The sequence below is a fragment of the Marmota flaviventris genome, chromosome 12, assembly GCF_047511675.1.
Source record: "Marmota flaviventris isolate mMarFla1 chromosome 12, mMarFla1.hap1, whole genome shotgun sequence".
Taxonomy (NCBI): domain Eukaryota; kingdom Metazoa; phylum Chordata; class Mammalia; order Rodentia; family Sciuridae; genus Marmota; species Marmota flaviventris.
The window spans coordinates 93416200-93436781 of NC_092509.1; the positions used below are offsets into that span (position 1 = coordinate 93416200).

The 20582-nt window shown below is 35.3% G+C and overlaps 1 protein-coding gene across 3 annotated transcripts in view; it reads left to right on the forward strand.

Annotated features, from left to right (window-relative positions):
• Trmt1l (tRNA methyltransferase 1L) overlaps positions 1–12976 on the forward strand; it is a 28196-nt gene extending 15220 nt beyond the window's left edge. For 2 of the 3 annotated variants that reach the window (XM_027934884.2, XM_071600227.1), the window contains exons 8-15: positions 623–872; positions 1221–1433; positions 2873–3063; positions 6469–6547; positions 8569–8735; positions 9887–9946; positions 10932–11058; positions 11166–12976. In XM_027934884.2, the coding sequence (XP_027790685.2) occupies positions 623–872; positions 1221–1433; positions 2873–3063; positions 6469–6547; positions 8569–8735; positions 9887–9946; positions 10932–11058; positions 11166–11418 (1340 nt within the window). In that variant the 3' untranslated portion in view covers positions 11419–12976. The remainder of the gene's footprint in view (positions 1–622; positions 873–1220; positions 1434–2872; positions 3064–6468; positions 6548–8568; positions 8736–9886; positions 9947–10931; positions 11059–11165) is intronic. The other variant, XM_027934885.2, reaches the window with a different exon arrangement.
• Positions 12977–20582: the final 7606 nt, after the last annotated feature.

A 20582-nucleotide genomic window follows, 5' to 3' on the forward strand; every position in this document is an offset into this window, starting at 1 on the left:
ATTGGTTGTGTTTATGTCTGTTACTTATGACTAATCCTGTCAGTATGCAAAGCCTGTGAGGAGGGGAATTCTTTGTCTAAATTCTTGATTATTTGCTTATATGTACAAGTTCTTTTGAACTCACAGTGATGATTTTGTGCAGTATTTGAAAATCGCTATTCTAGAAAAGTTATTTTTTTATATTTTGGCATGTGAAGGTAAACTTCAGCAGGACAATGTCACCCTGTCATTCTCCCTTCCAGCAGAGTATCCCCACAGTTGTTATTATTATATATTGAGTTTCTCTTTAAGATTTTGTTTGAAATACTATTCCATTGTAAGAAAAAAAAAACAGTGATAATAACAACCAATTCTATAAAATAAATTTTAAAAGTACATGGAACATTTATTTGAACAAGGTTCATAAAAAGTGTATTGTAAGAAGTATTAAAAATTTTAGGCAAATTTTTGTGTTAACTTCTTGAGAAAATTTTTTTAAGAAAGTAAAATAAGAATTGTTCATGAAAATACTAAGATTTTTGAAGGAATTTGATTTATATATAAAAATATATTCTTTTCATACTGTTTTTATTCTTTAGTTATTATAATTTAAAAACTAGTTATCTTCTCCATTTTCCCTAAGGAATAATGGGATTACAGTGGGCAAAGCACCTTGGAAATGCAGTCAAAGTTACAATTAATGACTTGAATGAAAACTCTGTGACATTGATTCAGGAAAACTGCCATTTAAACAAATTGAAAGTGGTGGTAGACAGTAAGGAAAAGAAAGAGGGTGATGATATTCTTGAAGAAGGAGAAGAAAATCTTGGTAATATTAAGGTGACCAAAATGGATGCCAATGTACTGATGCATTTAAGATCTTTTGATTTCATGTAAGTGAAAAAGATTTGCTATGTCACTTGTTAAACTGACCTGGACATTTGGGTTGGGGGGAGGGGGAGTTAAATTAATTTATTGTTGTTGTTTATTTAAATTAATACAGCTTTTTACATTGGCTTAAAGTATGCGATAAGAAAACTTTCTAGCATTTTTAGCCTGATTTATGATTTATATTTCTGATCTATGATATAACTACTTTATTATTTTAAAAACAGAACCATGTATTTTAAATAGATTGTAAGGTACTTTTGAATCATAAAATCTTATTAGAAATAATTACAGGGGTATGATTTTGGTTACTAATATGAGTTTAAATATGTCTATATTCTTTCTGATTTTAGACACCTAGACCCTTTTGGAACATCAGTAAACTATCTAGATTCTGCATTCAGAAATATAAGGAACCTTGGCATAGTATCAGTGACATCTACAGATATCAGTTCCTTGTATGCCAAGGCACAACACGTTGCCCGACGTCACTATGGATGTAACATTGTTCGAACTGAGTATTACAAGGAATTAGCTGCCAGAATTGTCGTAGCCGCAGTGGCGAGGTACCAGATGGCCAATCGTATACCTAATGTTTTTTCATAATGATTGAAAGAATACTACAAATGAATGCTTAGATCATGTTTTGTTTTCTTTTTGTTTTTGTTTTGGTACCAGGGATAGAACACGGGTGCTTAACCACTGAGCCACATCCCCAGCTCTTTTTACGTTTTATTTTGAGACAGGGTCTCATTAAGTTGCTCAGGGGCTTGATAAGTGCTGAGGCTGGTCTTGAACTCACGGTCCTCCTGCCTCAGCTTCTTAAGTTGCTGGGATTACAGGCATTATTTTTCAAAAAATGTGAAATAAAGATTCTGTATCCCAAATCGCTAATATGAATTTGTTTTATTGTGTTTTTAATCTTATATTCTGTTAAACCTTATTTAAAAGTTTATATCTAAAATATTTAGTTTACTCTCCAACATGTTATTAAAATAATTAAAGTAGTAAGAAAGAAAAGATATAAGTAAAAATTAATTTCATATCTATTTATCTTAACGATTAGGGTAGATAGGAGATAGTAACATGATATGGAAAACAAAAACTTCTTAGATTTAGAGAGGATTATTTGTTTTATGTCCATTTCATCTTCATATAGTTTGAATAAAAGGATGGCTTATAAACTTTATTCTACAAAATTATCTTACAAACTAAGAAGCTTCTCATCAGAAATAACCATTGAAATGGGGAAGACTTTTTTGAGCACCTATTACTTGTAGAATATTATGCTAGAAGAACAAGAATATAATTGGAATTAGGAGTATAGATAATGAATGATTAGCCAGTTTACTAGCTCAAACACAAGTTCTACAGCATTTAGATGGAAATTCCTGCCTCAATTTAAACACAGATTAATAGACCTTTGGGGTTATCACTAATTAACTCAAAAATCCTATGCACATTTTGTGCTGCCTATAACTTACTGCACATACTTAAAACTGTTTATAATATAACAAATTCAGAAATGGTTTACCTGGTAGAACTTAATCCAGTCCAAAAAAATCTGTAATTAATGGTAGAAAAGACTTTTAGTATTCATTGTTCTCTAAATATTCAGCAGTTAGCATACTATCATGCCTATAATCAGTACTCAGTAAACGTACATAAATATATATTATTTCAAAGAAGCTTTTATAGAAAAAAGCTAATGTTAAGGACGAGAAACAAAGTGACTCTGAAAACCAGAATATATAGTCCTACGGAGAGGCTATCATAAGGGAAAATGTCAAGACCAAAGACCCTCCTGGGCGTTCTTTATCCATGTATTTCTATTTGTGTAAAGTTCTGGTAATGATCTTTTAAAAGCATTACTACTAGATATTGAATTTTCCTTTATTTACCATAACCCACCCATAGTTTACTGTTCACATTAGTATTGTCATTATAATGCCAAATAAAAGAAAATAATAATCACCCAAAAATAACTTCAAAAAATTTTTAATAGAGCTGCAGCCCGATGCAACAAAGGCATAGAAGTACTATTTGCAGTGGCTCTGGAACATTTTGTTTTGGTGGTGGTGAGAGTTTTGAGGGGGCCTACCTCAGCTGATGAAACAGCGAAGAAAATTCAGTACCTAATCCATTGTCAGTGGTGTGAAGAAAGAATTTTTCAGAAGGATGGTAATATGGTAGAAGGTAAGTTCAATTTCATCTTAACTGTATATTAAGTTTAATTTATAATCTGTAAGCCTCCAATGAAAAGCTTTTATTACATCCCTAATTATACATATTGTTGTCCTTTGATTTTAAAGATTACAGTGCTAACTTTGTTATTTACTATACTGGATTTACTTTGATCAACAGACAAGACATTCGAGTGAGTTTATTAAAGTTATTTTCTCATGGTGTACAGTTTTTGTTCTATAGCCCTGCCCTTTATTGAAACATCTAGAAATAACTTAGTTTCCACTGTCAACTAATTTTAGGAACATAAGTCAGATTACTTTTGTCTAGGCTGATACAAATCATTAATTTTATAAAAATAATTATCATGTTCTGGCTGAATATAAAAGCTACCAGTTTAAAAATCCATTCAGTAAACATTTATTGAGTTTCTACTATATGCCAGGCCTGAGGATACAAGAGAAAAGCAAAACTGTGGCTCATGCCCTCAGAAAGAGCTATTTTTCTATTTACTTTACTGGACATAGAAATTATAGTTTTGCCCATTATTTTTGGTTAAGTTCTTGGTTTGCTGGGTTTTGTTTGCTTGCATTTTGTAGTACTGGGGATTGAACCCATGGCTTGTTCACAAGTTCAAGGCCAGCCCCGGCAACTTGGCAAGACCCTGACTTGAAATAAAAAGAGCTGGAGATGTATCTCAGAGGTAGAGCACCGCTAGGTTCAAGCCTTACATGGCCTTGTATTCCCTCTCTGTGTATATACTAGGCAAACATTCTGCCACTGAGCTACATCCTCACCCCTTTTTATTTTGTTTGGAGACAGGCTCATGCTAAGTTGCCTGGACTGGCCTTGAGAAGTTTTGGGTATTTTTAAATATGAATTCTTGAGAACTCTTTATATATTAGAGTTTAGCTCTTATTACATGAGTCACAATTGTTTTTTTCTCATCTCATCACTTGGGTTTGCATCTTTTTTGTTTAATACAGGAGTGTTTTGTTGTTGCTATTATAAAGTTAGTCATACTTATATGTATTCTAGATTTTTGTCTGTCAATAGACCTTTCATATTCCTAAGTGGTTCAAGGTAGGTTATATTTTATTAAATAAATAGTCCATTTTTCCTTAACTGATTTGAGAATATCTTCTTTATCTTATACCAACTTCCACATGTATTTGAGTTTGTTCCTGGATTTTCTACTTTGTTTCAGTGATTGGATACCTATACACATACCCCTACCACCATATTTATTGTTTTTTTAGAGTTTTTTTGAGACAGGGTCTCACTGTGTTGCCCAGGCTGATCTTGAACTCCTGGACTCAAGTTACCACCCTATTTCAGTCTCCTGAGTAGCTGGGACTACAGGCACACACCACCACCAATGGCTGCCATGCCATTTTGATTACAGAGGATTTTTAGCATTATTTATGTCTGTTACAGCAATGCTTCCTCAAAATTGTGTGTTTTCAGAGAGTTTCTGGTATTAGATATCTCTCTCTCTCTCTCTCTCTCTCTCTCTCTCTCTCTCTCTCTCTCTCTCTCTCTCATTTCACTGAGACAGGAGGATCACAAGTTCAAGGCCAGCCCTGGCAACTTAGCAAGACCCTGACTTGAAATAAAAAGGGCTGGAGATGTATCTCAGAGGTAGAGCACCCCTAGGTTCAAGCTTTACCACCATACACACACACACACACTCACTCACTCTCTCTCTCTCTCTCTCTAAGTAAATAAACCAGTATTTTTTTAATCACATTAATTAGGGAAAATAGATACTATGATTTTGAAATTTCCTCTAAGCATAGAATACTTTTCCTTTCTTCAAGTACTGTATGATGGTGATAATGGAGGGCATCGTGTCACATTACTTATCTTAGTATATTTTTAAAAAGGTTTAACAACTATAGATTACGCCATTAATTGCACTGAATAACAATAATATTGTAAGAAGTTATGGACCTATGTTTCTACCAGAAGGATTATTCTTAGGTTCTGGATGTATCTAGGATTTACTGACTGAATCAGGCTGTTCCAAGAAAGTGAATGCTTAATCCAGAAATAGTCTGGTGTTAGGGATGGTTAGTTAGAGAGTTTCCCATTCATTTATTTGGAGGTGGGGGCGACTAGGGATTGAACCCAGGAGCTCTCTACCACAAAGCTACAAACCCCAGCACTTTTTATTTTAATTTTTGACTAGGGTCTCAGTAAGTAGTCCAAACTAACCTCAAACTTGCCATTATCCTGCCTCAGCCTCCTGAGTCACTGGGATTACAGACATGATCCACATGTGGAGGCGAGTTTCTAGTTTAAAATGACTGCTTTGCATCTTTTCTCTCTTTCCTACTTCTTCCCTCTCTGTGTTCTCTTTTCTTTCCCCTCCCTCCCTCCCTCTCTCCTTCTCTCTCTCCCCCTCTCTCCATTTCCCTCTCCCCGCCCCCCAAAAAGAAAACACAATAATGAAATAAAATAACTATTCCGGTGGCTGGTGATGTAGCTCAGTTGTAGGCCACTTGCCTGGCACACAGGAGGCCCTGGGTTTAATTCCTAGCACTGCCTCCCCCCCCCCCCCAAAAAAAAAAAAAAGTTGAAATTATAACATTGGGCATTTAGAGAATTTAAAAGTCCCCCTAGTAGAATGTTGCTCCATTTTGGAAGCTTAAGAACAGTGCTAATACCACCCCAGTTTTCCTTATCAGCCTCTAATTGTTCTTCAAACTGAATTAGACTTTTCTGGCCTACATTTTGGGTACTGGATATATATGAAGCCTATTATAATAGAAATAGAGTAAACTTATTTTCTTCCCAGTTAAACTTATGAAAAATGCCTATATTTTTGATTGAGATGTTGATTATGTGGGTATATGCATTTGTTAGAACTCATCTACCTTTTCACATAAAATGAGTATAGTTTTATTGCACATAACTTATACCCCAATAATATGAAAATCCTGTGAAATTGAAGATTTAGTACTCCTTTTTTAAAAAATTTCTTCATGTTCTTCTGTGTTTTAAATCTTTTAATTGATTAATTTATTTGTTCCAATTTGTTATGACTTTCTCCTTAACATTATTTCATAAAGTATAGTAACTAAAAGCTACTTTCAGCTATGTCTCTATTAAAATAACCACTTAACTTGGTTTTCTACAACCTCTTAAGCTTTAATCCTCTTAAATCTGTATGATTGTGATTTTAATAGTACCTTCAGAGAATTATAAGGATTAAGTTTTTAAAATACATATAAAAATACCTAGCATAATACCTGGCATATAGTAGATCCTCAATATATAGTAACTATAAATTATTATTAATATAACAATTACTACTATTTGCATTAGTCATTTCTCCTTTGATTTCTCTCTCTCTCTCTCTCTCTCTCTCTCTCTCTCTCTTCTCTCTTTTTTTATTTATTTTTTTTTTAATAGAAAACCCATATAGACAGCTACCCTGTAACTGTCATGGAAGCATGCCTGGAAAGACAGCAATAGAACTTGGACCTCTGTGGTATGTGCCTGCCTAAGCATCACATATTCAGAATTGCTTTATGTATTGATTTGCTGATTGTCAACTTTTGATTATGTGGTAAAGGGCAAGCAAATTCAAATTTAATTTTTATTATTTTTTTAATTTTTTAGTTGTTGATGGACTTTTTTTTTTTTTTTTTTTAATTGCTAATAATCGAACCCAGTGCCTCATACATGCTAAGCAAGCACTCTGCCGCTGAACCACAAACCCAGCCCTAGATTGAATTTTTAAGTCTAGGCAAATAATTATGACTTCTCTCCCCTATGAACTTAAGGTTCATTTGTTTCCATTGTTCTCCTTAGTTTGTGACAACACTAAGGAGGAGAAGCTTAGATTATCTACAAACTAGACAATTCATTCTGAATAGTAAGAAGGAAGCTTTTTAAAACTAATCATTAAAAATCTAGGTTGTGATTGTAAAATGATCACAATGACTTTTTAAAAATCAACTAATACAAAAGGTCTTAAAGGAATTAGTTTTTAGTGAGAAAACTATAAAATGTCTGCCTTTGTCTTAGGTCAAGCTGTTTGGATAGGATAAAGCTTCAGATATTTAATGTATTGTGGTTTTTTTTATCATTGATAACAAGTTACTGTGTTTTTAAAGCCTTAAATTGTGTTTAATTAGAATCTGTATCATAAGTTTTTTTTGTTACTAGAGATTTTTATAGAAATAGGAAACTGCTAACAACATTGTGACATGAACTATTACATATTTCTTCTTTGCTATTTTTACAAGATCAAGGCTTAGCCATCTACTAAACCTAAAAAATTGGCACAAATGGTAAATATGTTTGTGATGATACCTTCCAGCACTCACTCACCTCTATCATGTGCAATTGAGTGATCCTACTCACGGATCTCAGAACTGCAGAAATTAAGAATAACGGATGGCTGGGTTCAGAAGGAAGATGTTCTAGCCCAGATCCCTCATTTTACAGATGAGGAAATTATAACACAACGTTTTTTAATGCTGCTAAAACTTATCCTAAAAAATAGTTATTTGCACAATCAGGATCAGAAATTTAGGTGTTTTGTCTCTTAAGACTGAGTTCTAACACATGCCTTATGATTTCCTCACTCAAAACTATTGATCTGCTTTACTCTCATCCAGAATACATCCCTTCTCTCTCCCACCCCCTGTTCAAATTGTACTTCCCTTTTGAAGTCTCTCCTTAGTGCTTCAACCCAAAATAATCTCTAAATTCCTTTTTGCCTAGCTTATGTTGATCATTCATTTGACACTCTAAAATCATATATAGTAATAATGGCTACATTGATTGAGGATATACTTTATACTAGGCATTGTACATATGCCACCTGACTTAATTCCCATAACAAGTTTGTGAGAACATTTATTTTCCATTGCATGATAAAGAATACAAAACTCAAAAGCAGTATTACGTAGCTAGTAACTGCTGAAGCTGGGCTTGGTAACCAGGTTTATCTAACTTAGAATTTCATATTTTGTCAGTTATATCCGTGATTCTCAATGTGAAGCATACCACATTAACTCCTGGGCCATTTTTAAACCACATCACCACTACCACATATAATTTTTATATTTCTTCCCACCTATTACCATATATAAACAAAATTTAAGATTTACTGATGAGAATGTGCATTGTAAATACCTCTGCAATATATTGTTTCTGTCCAAATTTTGTCTACATTTGTAGGCTTTTATAGGGTCAGCATTGTATTCTGGTATATTCTCTACACATACCCAAGTATCATAGTACTGTACAACTAATGAAAACTGTAAATTCTTATTGGTTTAATGTGAATGCAGTTTTCTTGGCTAATCCTACTAGTTTAGAGAACTGATTTAATAATAGCATTGGAAAAATAGAAAATAAAGAATATTAAAGATCAAAAATTCTTTTTGAATTCCTATTTTTTATATATTATAGAGACTTTTTTTTTTTTTGAGACTTATTTTTTGAAAGAAAGTAAATATTTCTTAAACCCAGTGCTCTATATATTCATTTCTTTTTCAGGTCAAGTTCCCTTTTCAATACTGGATTCCTCAAAAGGATGTTGTTTGAATCTCTTCACCATGGTTTGGATGAAATTCAGACTCTAATAAAGACCTTAATCTTTGAATCAGAATGTACTCCTCAAAGTCAATTTTCAGTTCATGCATCTTCAAATCCTAACAAGCAAGGTGAATAATTGAACACTAAAGATAATTTGTTACCATTTCATTTGGTTTTTTTTTTTTTTTTTTTTTTTTTTTTGAGGAGGGGTGGGCTGGGGATATAGTTCAGTTGGTAGATGTAGCTGGGTTCAATCCCCAGCACCACAGAATGTTTGTTTGGGGGCGGGGGTTGTTTGTTTTTGTGTGTATGTATATGTGTGTGTGGTTTTTTGTTTGTTTATTGTGCTGAGGAGCAAACCTAGGACCCCGCACATAACCAGGCAGGTGCTTTACCACTGAACCAATATCCCTAGCTCCCATTTTCCTTAAAATACATAGTTTTCTTCACATTTATTCTTAGGGTCATGAAATGAATGTGATTTCATTAAAATAATCTCCCTTTTGTTTTTAATTTTATTTGATTAAAATAAATAAGAAAACTTAGATATAAATTTTATTACCCTGTATGTACTTTCTAGAAAGAACCCTTAGGTCATTCTAGGAATGGTATGGCCACAAATGTTAGTACTGTCCATTGAGACATAGAAGGTACTTATCACTCAGTAAAGTTACTTTTTTTCTTCTCAATATAAATAGACTTCTGTAGTCATAGCTGGCTGTTGATATTAGAGTGGGTCTACTAAATATACTACCTTATAAGCCGTGAAAAGAGGTTGCTATTATAGAACATTAAAATATGTCATTCTTAACAACCTGTTATGGCCACAGAGTCTCCTATATAATCACTATATAAATCCTATATAAAACCCACTGTAGATGATCAAGTATGGTGGTGCACACCTGTAATCCCAGCAACTCTGGAGACTTAAGATAGGAAGATCACAAGTTCGAGACCAGCCTTAGCAACTTAGCAAGACCCTAAGCAACCTAGTGAAATCCTGATTCAAAAAATAAAACAGGCTGGGAGTGTAACTCAGTGGTAAAGCACCCCTGCTTTCAATCTCCAATACCAAAAAAATATAGAAGGGCTACAGTGCAGCTCAGTGGTACAGTATTTTCCTAGCATACACAAATTCTTAGTTTGAATCCCTAGTAACACACACACACACACACACACACACACATCCCAAAGATGGAATTTGGTATAAATTTTTATTTAAACTTTGAATTGTTGTTTAATGTCATCTGGAAAATACTGTTTTCTCACTTTTTTTTAGAAGAAAATGGTGTATTTATTAAAACTACAGATGATGTCACAACAGATTACATTACACAAGGTATGTATGTAAGTACACATATATGTATCCATGCAGAAAGGAATATAGCAGAGGTGGAAAGAGAGATTGCATTGGTGGCTGAGTGCAGTGTCATATACCTGTCCCAGCAACTCTGGAGGTTGAGGCAGGAGGACAGGAGGATTGCAGTATGAGGCCAGGCTAGGCAATTTAGCAAGACCTTGTCTCAAAATAAAAAAGGGCTGGGGATGTAGCTCAATAAGGACATAGAGCACCCCTGGGTTCATTTCCTAGTACTGGGGAAGAAAGTTTCTTTTACCATATAATGCCAACAACAAAACTATAGTAAAACTTATTTTAATCAGCATTAATACAGTTCCAAATTTCAAAAGGTATTTTGTTCACATCTTTAATAATGTGGTGATCCCTTCAGGAAAACTAGAGAATTAAGTTATAGATGATAAAGTTATAGCATTCGGATTAAACTTTATTCTAATACTTTAAAAATTGCTCATGAATATTTGATTTATGGCAATTCCATTTGATTAACCAGAAGACCTTACTTTCTAGCCATAAGCATTTATTATATGGCCTTTCTCTTATTTTGGGATGTGTGTATACTTTAAAATACAGTTGTATAGGGTCTCATTATACAACTCTAAGGTGCTTAGGGTCCTAAGTAAGTTACATGAGTAACAAACAATTAAAATACCTAGAAGGGCTGGGTATATAGCTCAGTTGGTAGAGTGCTTGCCTCATGTGTACAAGGCCCTGGGTTCAAATCCCCAGCACCAAAAAATATATGTATATATAAAATACCTATGGGGGTGGGGATGTGGCTCAAAGCTGTAGCACTCTCGCCTGGCACTCACAGGGCACTAGGTTTGATCCTCAGCACCACATAAAAATAAAGATATTGTGTCCCCCTAAAACTAAAAAATAAATATGAAAAAAAAATTTTTTTAATAAAATAAAATATCTAGAATAAATAATCTTTTTAAGAGAATGCTAACTGTGTGTGTTTCAGGAAAGAGAAGAAGTAATGAGATAATTACAAATTTAGCCAAGAAGCAGAAGACTGATGTCAGTACTGAACATCCTCCCTTTTATTATAACATCCACAGACACAGCATTAAAGGAATGAACATGCCCAAGTAAGACAGCCAGTGAATGGCAAAGTGTGTATATCATATTTTAATAACATTGTGATCTAAATAAAAATACAAAAACCTAATTATCTTTTTTCTTTTCCTTATTGCAGGTTGAAAAAGTTTTTGTGCTATCTTTCTCAAGCAGGCTTTCGAGTCAGCCGAACTCACTTTGACCCAATGGGTGTTCGTACAGATGCACCTCTGATGCAGTTTAAATCTATTCTTTTAAAATATAGCACCCCCACTTACACTGGAGGACAGTCAGAAGGCAATGTCCAATCAGCATCTGAAGATACAGTAGCTGATAGGGTTGAAATGTCAGTGAATGACAAAGCAGAAACAAGTGGCTGTAGAAGATGGTAACTGTAGAGTTTATTCTCAGGTGTCTGTATAAATGATCTAACATTTCTCTATACCAACTGTAGTTCTTTTCTATTCTTCCAATTCAGTGGTGTAAAAATAAAAAACAGTGCTGCTTTCATTCAGAAAATTAGCAGTTTCTAACTTAGCTGGTTTTGGGAGCCTTGCTTTTCAAGTTTTTCTTATTTTAAAGAAAATTTAAAATTATATTAATGGAAACATTTTATATAAAGCCAAGTTTCTGACTGAGGATCACCCTACTGTTTAATAGGTTTACATACCTAGTATTGGGAATTTATGTACATTGTAGAAGCTGTCCTTTACTTTTTTTTTTTCCCCAGTGCTGAGGCTCAAACCCAGGGCCCCAAACAAACACTCTACTACTGAGAAACACCACAGCTCCTTCCCCCACTCCACCCCCGCAAGAGAAAGGGTCTTGCTGTGTTGCCCAGGCTGGATGTGGACCCCTGGGCTCAAGTGATCCTCCTGCCTCAGTCTCCTGAGTAGCTGGGACTACCACCATGCCTGGCTTATCCTTTACCATTCACATCTCTGCTTAAACTGATTATCATGTTTATATTTTTCCACATATCGTATACAAAATGAAGCTGAAACCTTTTATATACTAAGACAATCCTAAATAAAATAGGAGGTTCTCATATATTTCATGAATATAAAACTAAAATATTTTCCGATTTTTAAGAAATCATACTTCTGTACACAGTCATCTTTTAAATTACTAGCTTTGGAGAAATTAAATACTTGCCTGAGAAAGAAATACATTTTCTTACAAGATATAATCTATATGACTCAACTTCAGAGAAAGATTTTTGTTAAAATAAATTGAGACCATTCTAACATATAAGTACCTAAATCCTAATGAGGAGAGATTTTGTTATAAATTAAACAAGTGATCTCAAGTACCTCAGTTAATGCATGTATACTATTCATTCACTTAGTTGTACTACCATTCAGAAATAAAACTCTTTTTTTAGTTTTGGTGTTGGTTTTTTCAAGGGCATGTTTATGTGTACATTTTTCATAGAAGTAGCCCAGATTAACATAACTATAAACATTAGTTGGAAAAAAATTTTTGTTTCCATCAGTATTCTTGCTTAATTTGAATATGAGATTTTAGATGAGCCTGGTGCAGATGCACATGCCTATAAATCCCAGCAATTTATGATGCTACAGCAGGAGGATCACAAGTTCAAGGCCAAACTCAGCAACTTAATGAAAACCTGTATCAAGGTAAAAACAAAATAATAAAAGTAAAAAGGGCTGGGGATATATAGTTCAGTGGTAAAGCACCTCTGAATTTAGATGAAGAAAGAATTTGCTATACAAAGTTTTTGTTTTAAGGATTTAATTAATATTTACCTGTAAGTATTTCTCAAGGGAAAGAACTGTTTGCAATCATTAAAATGAAGGTATTGGAGCAGTTACAACGGAAAGATTTAAAAATACTACATTAAAAAAAAAAAAACTCTCCCATGCCATACAGAAAATCAGTTATGGTTGGGGCAGAGTCATCAGTGAAATAAAGGAAAATCTCTTTGTATATTTCCAAGAGAATGTCTTTTTTCCTTTTCTCCAATTAATGTAATCATATTTCAGTAAAATTTTAAAAATAGGTGAAATATGACAGTTTTTACAGTGACTATAAAAAAAACACTTCACACCTTTTGCCACTTAAAATTGTAACTTACAGGGCTGGGGTTGTGGCTCAGAAGTAGAGCGCTCACCTAGCATACATACATAGCCACTGGGTTCCATCCTCAGCACCACATAAAAATAAATAAATGTATTGTGTCCACCTACAACTAAAAAATGTTAAAAAAATATAACTTCCAAATGAACACAAAAATAAGTGTTATTGTTTCCTTCTTTTTTGTTTAATTAGAAGTAAAATTATTGTGCAGTGGCTTATACCTGTAATCCCAGCAGCTTAGGAGGCTGAGGCAGGAGGATGACAAATTTGAGGCCCTTGGCTATTTAGCAAGACCCTGTCTCAAAAAAGGCTGGGAATGTAGCCCAGTAAGTGGTAAAAGTTTCCCTAGGTTCAATCCCCATTACCAGAAAAAGAACAAAAAGAAAAAGGAAGCAAACCAGCATTTTTAATTATCTGATTTAGTACATGTTATATTGAATATCTCAGATTTTGCTAAATGTGTCTCAGAATGACATACTGAGTTGGGTTGATGCTGAGTTGGGTTTTATGCAAGAAGCTTTATCTGATATAGAAATATGGAACTTAGTATTATCTAAAATACACATATAGTGTATTAGCTTCACATAATAAATGCACATTTTCCCCCAGTAAAAATGTTTAATAGAAAGTAGTTTGAAACTGATAAGGTACTACATCAACCTGAAAAGGAAATACTTAAAAATTCCACCAAGTTCTAACATTAGCAACCTTGTTCCCTTAACAACAGTAGTAATTTGAGACACTTCCAATGTTGACAGCATTGTAAAGTGACATCAATTGTATCCCATCATTAAAATTTAAGAAAAGAGGGCTGGGTTGTAGTTCAGTGATAGAGTATTTGCCCAGAACTTATGAATCCCTGGTGGGTTCAATCCACAGCACTGGGGGAAAAAAAAAAAAAAACTTGTTTTAGGAAACTAGTGTGTGTTAACTGTTAGTTGCTTATCTTAGTACTCAGGAAATGGAAAAAGTAACCAAAGGATGGTTTGGGATTTATTGTGGTGAACTTGTCAAAGCTCCTTTTACCATGCTGACTTCCAATAGGCTCTACTCTGAATAGATGTATGGTGTTCTGGTGCACAGAAATTAGAATTAACTCAAGAAGTAATCCCACAAGGTCTAAGAATTTCTGCATTGCATAATTACTCTAGTAAAGGGCCACAGGGTTACTTTGGAGAAGGTTAAGAGATAAATACATATTACATACTTGTGATATTATTCAGGGTCCTTTCAGGGATCCAGGAATGTGAAACAAATCAGACCTGAATATTGGATGAGTACTAGAGTGGCTCACATCAGACCTGTGGTTTTTAATTACATAAATAGGACCATGGAGTCTATTTTGATTCTGTACATCAATTGATCGATTATCCTAGGCCAAACTTTGTGTTAGACTCTACTGATTGTCCTGTGAGTCCTGCTGCCTATTATAGTAACTTTCCCACTTTTCTAGTCTAGCAGTTAAGTGAACTATGGTCATGTGCCACATAATGATGTTTCAGTCAACAATGGACTGTATGCAGTGATGGTTCTATAATGTAATGGAGCTGAAAAATTCCTCTTGCCTAGTAATATCATAGCTAGTGTAACATAGCACAGCACATACATGTTTGTGGTGATGCTGATGTAAACAAACCTGCGCTGCCAGTCATATAAAAATAGAGCACATATAATTGTGTAAAGTATAATACTTGATATAATGATCATCAAAGACTGTGTTACTGCTTTATGTATTTACTGTACTCTGAATCATTGTTTTAGAGTATACTTCTTATTTAAAAAAAAAAAATTCACTGTAAAACAGTATGCCATGTTATGCCAGCAGCAGCTTTGTAGACCTTGTGTTTACTGTGCTTGATTGCAACAAGAAGCTGCATCAAATTATCAACTTAGTATATACTATCTCAGTTTGTGTAAGTACATTCTCTGATGTTTGCACCACCTAGAAATCACCTAACACACTTCCCAGAATGCATCTTCATTGCCAAGCAATGAATGACTATAATTTGTTTCAAGACACATTAATCTTGGCAAAGCACATTGACTCAGGGAGTCCATTTTAACTGAAGCATCTCCCACTGCCCTAGCTTACAGACATACTCTAAATCTTTTCTAGAATGCAGGTGCTTTGTTCACCAGTGCTTTTTCTTAATGCCTTTGTAAAGAGTTATCCATCAATTGGCTAGTCTAAGCATGGTGCCAGCATCTCAGCATCTGATGAGACCCTTACTTACGCATCAATTGGCTAGACTTCTGATAAGGGAAAAATAGCTAAAGGATCACATATATTAAATCTTCTCCACATAGTGTGTCTTTCATTTCCTTCATTGTATCGATGAATTTCTAGCATTTCACTTCCAATTTAGATGAGCCATTGCTGAATCAAATGTCCTTCAATCAAGGGATCAGAACCACTCCAATTTGTTCAAGTTCACAAACTAAGCCAGAATCTCTACTATAGGTGTACTTGTCTTAGTATGTTTTCTGGTGCTCTAACAGTACTACAGGTGGGTAATTTTTAAAGAATGGAGATATATTCAACTTGTGATTCTGGAGGCTGGCTAGTCTAAGAGCATGGTGCCAGCATCTTGGCATCTGGTGAGAGCTTGCTTCTGCATCAAAATGTGGCAGAAGGCAGCATGATGAGGGACAGCAAGTGTGCCAGAGAGCTCACTTACATAACAAAGCCATTCCCTCAATAACTCAATAATTCAATCCATGAGTGAGTCCATCCCTGCTGGCAGAGCTCCCATGATCTAGTCACCTCCAAAAGTTCTCCCCTCCAAATACCATTGGCAGAACTCTGGGGAGTTCTCAACAGGAATTTTGGGGAAAAACATTCAAGCCACAGCAGTACCCTAATATTGATAATTTGGTGCAATTTAAAATCATGTTCTTGCCTTAAAGTAAGGCCTTATATACTCAAAATCTATTTCCACAGTTATTCTACATATCATCAATATGATCAAGGGGACTGGGAATATAGCTCAGTTGGTAGAGGGCTTCCCTTGCATGCACAAGGCCCTGGGCTCAATCCCCAGCAACACACACACACACACAAAAGTTTTCAGATCAGATTCAAGCTGTGTTGTGTCTTTGTGTGTGTGTGTGGTGCTGGGGATTGAACCCAGGGTTTTGTGCATGTGAGGCAAGTACTCTACCAACTGAGCTATTTCTCCAGCATCTTTGTTGTGTCTTTGAGACAATAAGGGATTGTACATATAGGGCATGTGGGCTTTTCTCCAAGGCAACTCCTTTAAGTGAGGTTACTAAGGGGTTATCACCAAGATAACAAGGAATTAGGGATTTAGAGGATACTCATCTAAGTCTTTCCACAATTGATTGCAGTTCTCAGAATACTACTTTCTTGACCAGTGTCTACTCTCACAAAACCCACCAAGATAGCAGTTCAGCCAGTGTGGAGGATCAAACTGTTTTCCAGCCATCTCAGCCTTAAAGGTACAAGGGGATGGATAAAGTAAACATCTCACAATATTAGTCTCAATAGTAAGAATCTGGCTTTCCATCATTAGTAAAGGGAATTTGCCATGCCCAGGAAAATGTTGCAAAATCTGAACATCTAAAACAATAGTGTCAGTATTTGTCTACAATGACTCATCATCCCTGGACTCTAACCCCCCGCAAATTTTTTTGTAGTTGGTTATGGACAGAATGCCTTTATTTGTTTATGTGGTGCTGAGGATGGAACCCAGTGCTTCACACATGCTAGGCAAGTGCTCTGCCACTGAGCTACAGCCCCAGCCCTGATCCCCTCCTTTGCTGCCAACTTTTACCACTCTGCAAGAACCAACCCCTCTTCCAGCTCAAGGATCCTTTTCTAGCTCTCTGGAGGAGATTATCAATAAAGACTATTAAATTTAAAATATGAATAAATTGTAAGTATGTGTTATCCAAAATGTATTAACTTCTTAAACCTAATTTATATAATTAAGGTGTATTAAGAAGAGCAAATGAGATGACCCCAGTGATAAAACTGTAAAAAACACCTTCTAGGAAGTGAAGTGTTAATTGTAATAGCTTGTATTTATGTGAGACAGCACTAACCATGTGTGTTGGCAATGTTTATATGATCTATAGCAGTAGTTATCATCCACATTTCATAGAAAGAGATTTAACCAGTGTCATTCAAACTGGCAAGAGCAAGAGCAAAGATTCAACCCCAGGCAGACATCAGAGCTCATGCTTTTAGCCACTTGGTAATCTCCATTTATTAAAGAAAATAAGGACATGTGAAGTTTACGAAGTTAAAAAGGAAGTCCAATAGAAACTTCTGGAACAGAATTATTATAAAAGATAACTGTACACTTTTCATTTCTGAAATCTTAATCAGTATACTTTTTACTCAATATTTGTATGCAGAAAGCACTAACTCAGCTTCATTCTCACTTTCTATGGCCCGTTTTCCCAGGGCTTAGTTTGTGCATCTTAAGTGTGCCCAAATCTGAAAGATTTTGCTACATACCTTCAAAGATAAAGCATTCATGTCTCAGAGGTAGGAAGAAACAGACATCAGCCCTTCATCTTCTAAGAACTAAGATAACTTTGCTAAGGTTAGGCCTTATCCAGGTACAAAAAGGAGAGCCACTGTTTTATTTTCATCTTTTTTGTTGCTGTTGTTTTACTAAAGCAATACACATTTTTTTTACATCAAATTAATTTTTAGGAGTGGAAATAGGAGGCCAAGGACGACTCACTTCCTATTTCTAAATAACATATCCATAATCCTCTTATTTTCTTTTATTTTTAGAATTATATATGACAGTAGGAATATATGTTGACACATCATACAATACATAATCAGAGTATGACTTGCCTTTCTTCTGGTTGTACATGATGTGGAGTTACACTGGTTGTGTATTGGTATATGAACATTGGAAGTTACGTTCAATTAATTCTGTCTTTCCATTCCCCCACCCAATCCAATGAAACTCCACTCCTCCCTCCCCTCTGCCTATTGTGAGTCAGCATCTAAATATCACAGAGAACATTCAGTCTTTGGTTTTGGGGATTGGCTTATTTCACTTAGCATGATAGTCTCCAGTTCCATCCATTTACCAGAAAATGCCATAATTTCATTCTTTATGGATGAGTAATATTCCATTACATATATATACACCACATGTTCTTTATCCATTCATCTGTTGAAGGGTACCTATGTTGGTTCCATAGCTTAGCTATTGTGAATTGAGCTGCCATAAACATTGATGTGGCCACCATCACTATAGTAAGTCCTCTGGGTATATGCTGAGGAGTGGGATAACTGGGTCAAATGGTGGTTCCATTCTAAAAGTTTTCTGAGGAATCTCCTTACTGCTTTCCAGAGTGGTTGCACCAATTTGTAGTACCACCAGTAATGTATGAGTATACCTTTTCCCCCACATCCTTGCCAACATTTAGTGTTACTTATATTCTTGATAAGTGTCATTCTGATTGGAATGAGATGAAATCCCAGTGTACTTTTAATTTTTTTAAAACATTTATTCTCCAGTTGTAGGTGGACACAATACCTTTATTTTATTTTTATGTGGTGCTGAGGATCAAACCCAGTGCCTCACACATGCTAGGCAAGCGCTCTACAACTGAGCCACAACCCCAGCCCCAGTGTACTTTTAATTTGCATTTCTCTAATTGTCAGTGATGTTGAACACTTTTTCACATATTTGTAGCGGATTGTATTTCTTCCATGAAGTGTCCAGTTCCTTTGCCCATTTATTGATTGGGTTATTTGGTGTTTTTTTAATTTTTGTTGTTTGTTTGTTTTGGTGTTTTTTGAGTTGTTTGTATATCCTAGATATTAATGCTCTGAGGTTGAAGCAGCAAAGATTTTCTTCCTTTCTCTTAGGCTCTCTCTTCACATTCTTGAATGTTTCCTTTGCTGTGAAGAAGCTTTTTAGTTTTATACCATCCCATTTCTTAATTCTTGATTTTACTTCTTGCACTTTAGGAGTCACGTTGAGGAATTCAGTTCCTAAACTGATATGATAGAGAGTTGAGCCTACTTTTTCTTCTAGTAGGCACAGGGTCTGTGTTCTGATGTTTAAGTCCTTGATCCATTTTGAGTTGAACTTTGTGCAGGGTGAGAAATAGGAGATTAATTTCATTTTTTAAAGAATTAAAAAAATTTTTTTTAGTTGTTGATAAACTTTATTTATATGTGGTCCTGAGAATTGAATCAAGTGCCTCACACATGCTAGGCAAACACTTTACCACTGAGGTGTAGGTGAAAAATTTTCTCAGGCTCTGTCTTCACATTCTTTTTTGAGGGGTGGGTATTGGGGACTGAACTCAGGGGCACTTGACCATTGAGCCACGTCTCAGCCCTATTTTGGATTTTATTTAGAGACAGGGTCTCACTGAAGCACCTCCCAGTTGCTGAGGCTGGCTTTGAATTCATGATCCTCCTGCCTGGGCCTCCTGAGCCACTGGAATTATAGGCCTGTGCCACCGAGCCCAGTTCTCTTCACATTTTTGATTGTTTCCTTTCTGTGAGGAAACTTTTTAGTTTGATACCATCCCGTTTATTATGGGGGGCTGGGGAATGCTAGGGATTGAACCCAGGGGCACTCAGCCATTAAGCCACATCCCCAGCCCTTTTTTGTATTTTATTGAGAGTTTCATTGATTTGCTTAGTGCCTTGCTTTTGCTGAGGCTGGCTTTGAACTCGGGATCCTCCTGCCTCAGCCTTCTGTGCCACTGGGTATGTGCACCACTACACCCAGCTCTAATCTCATTTTGATACATATGGATTTCCAGTTTTCCCAGCACCGTTTTTTTAAGAGGCTATCTTTTCTCCAGTGTATGTTTTTGGCATCTTTGTCTAGTATGAGATAACTATTTAGGTGAGTTTGTCTCTTCTATTCTGTCCCTTTGGTCTTCATATCTGTTTTAGTGCCAACACCATGCTGTTTTTGTTACTATAGCTCTGTAGTATAATTTAGGGTCTAGTGTTGTAATGCCTCCTGCTTCACTTTTCATGCTGAGGATTGCTTTGGCTATTCTGGAACTCTTATTTTCCAAATGAATTTCATGACTATTCCAATGAAGAACATCATCAGTCCTCCTTATTTTCAAGCTTAGGCATCATCTATTGAATTTTAACTATGAAAGATAAAAGGGATTACTCTGATTTTATATATATTCTATTTTCCTACGCGAGATTCCCATGCTTGCTGTACATGTTTTGTTTTTGGCTTTTTACTTTTTGTTTTGTAGATGGACACACTCTCTTTGTTTATTTTTATGTGGTGCTGAGGACCAAACCCAGTGCCTCACACATGGGAGGCAAGCACTGTACCACTCAACTACAGCCCCAGTTCTTATTCTTCATGGAAGGCATTGTCTGAGTCCTTTCAGTCTGGAAACCCAGGTCCTTCACTTGAGTCACTTTCTTGTGTTGCTTAATAATTTTCTCTCATGCATTCCTTCTTTCTTCCTA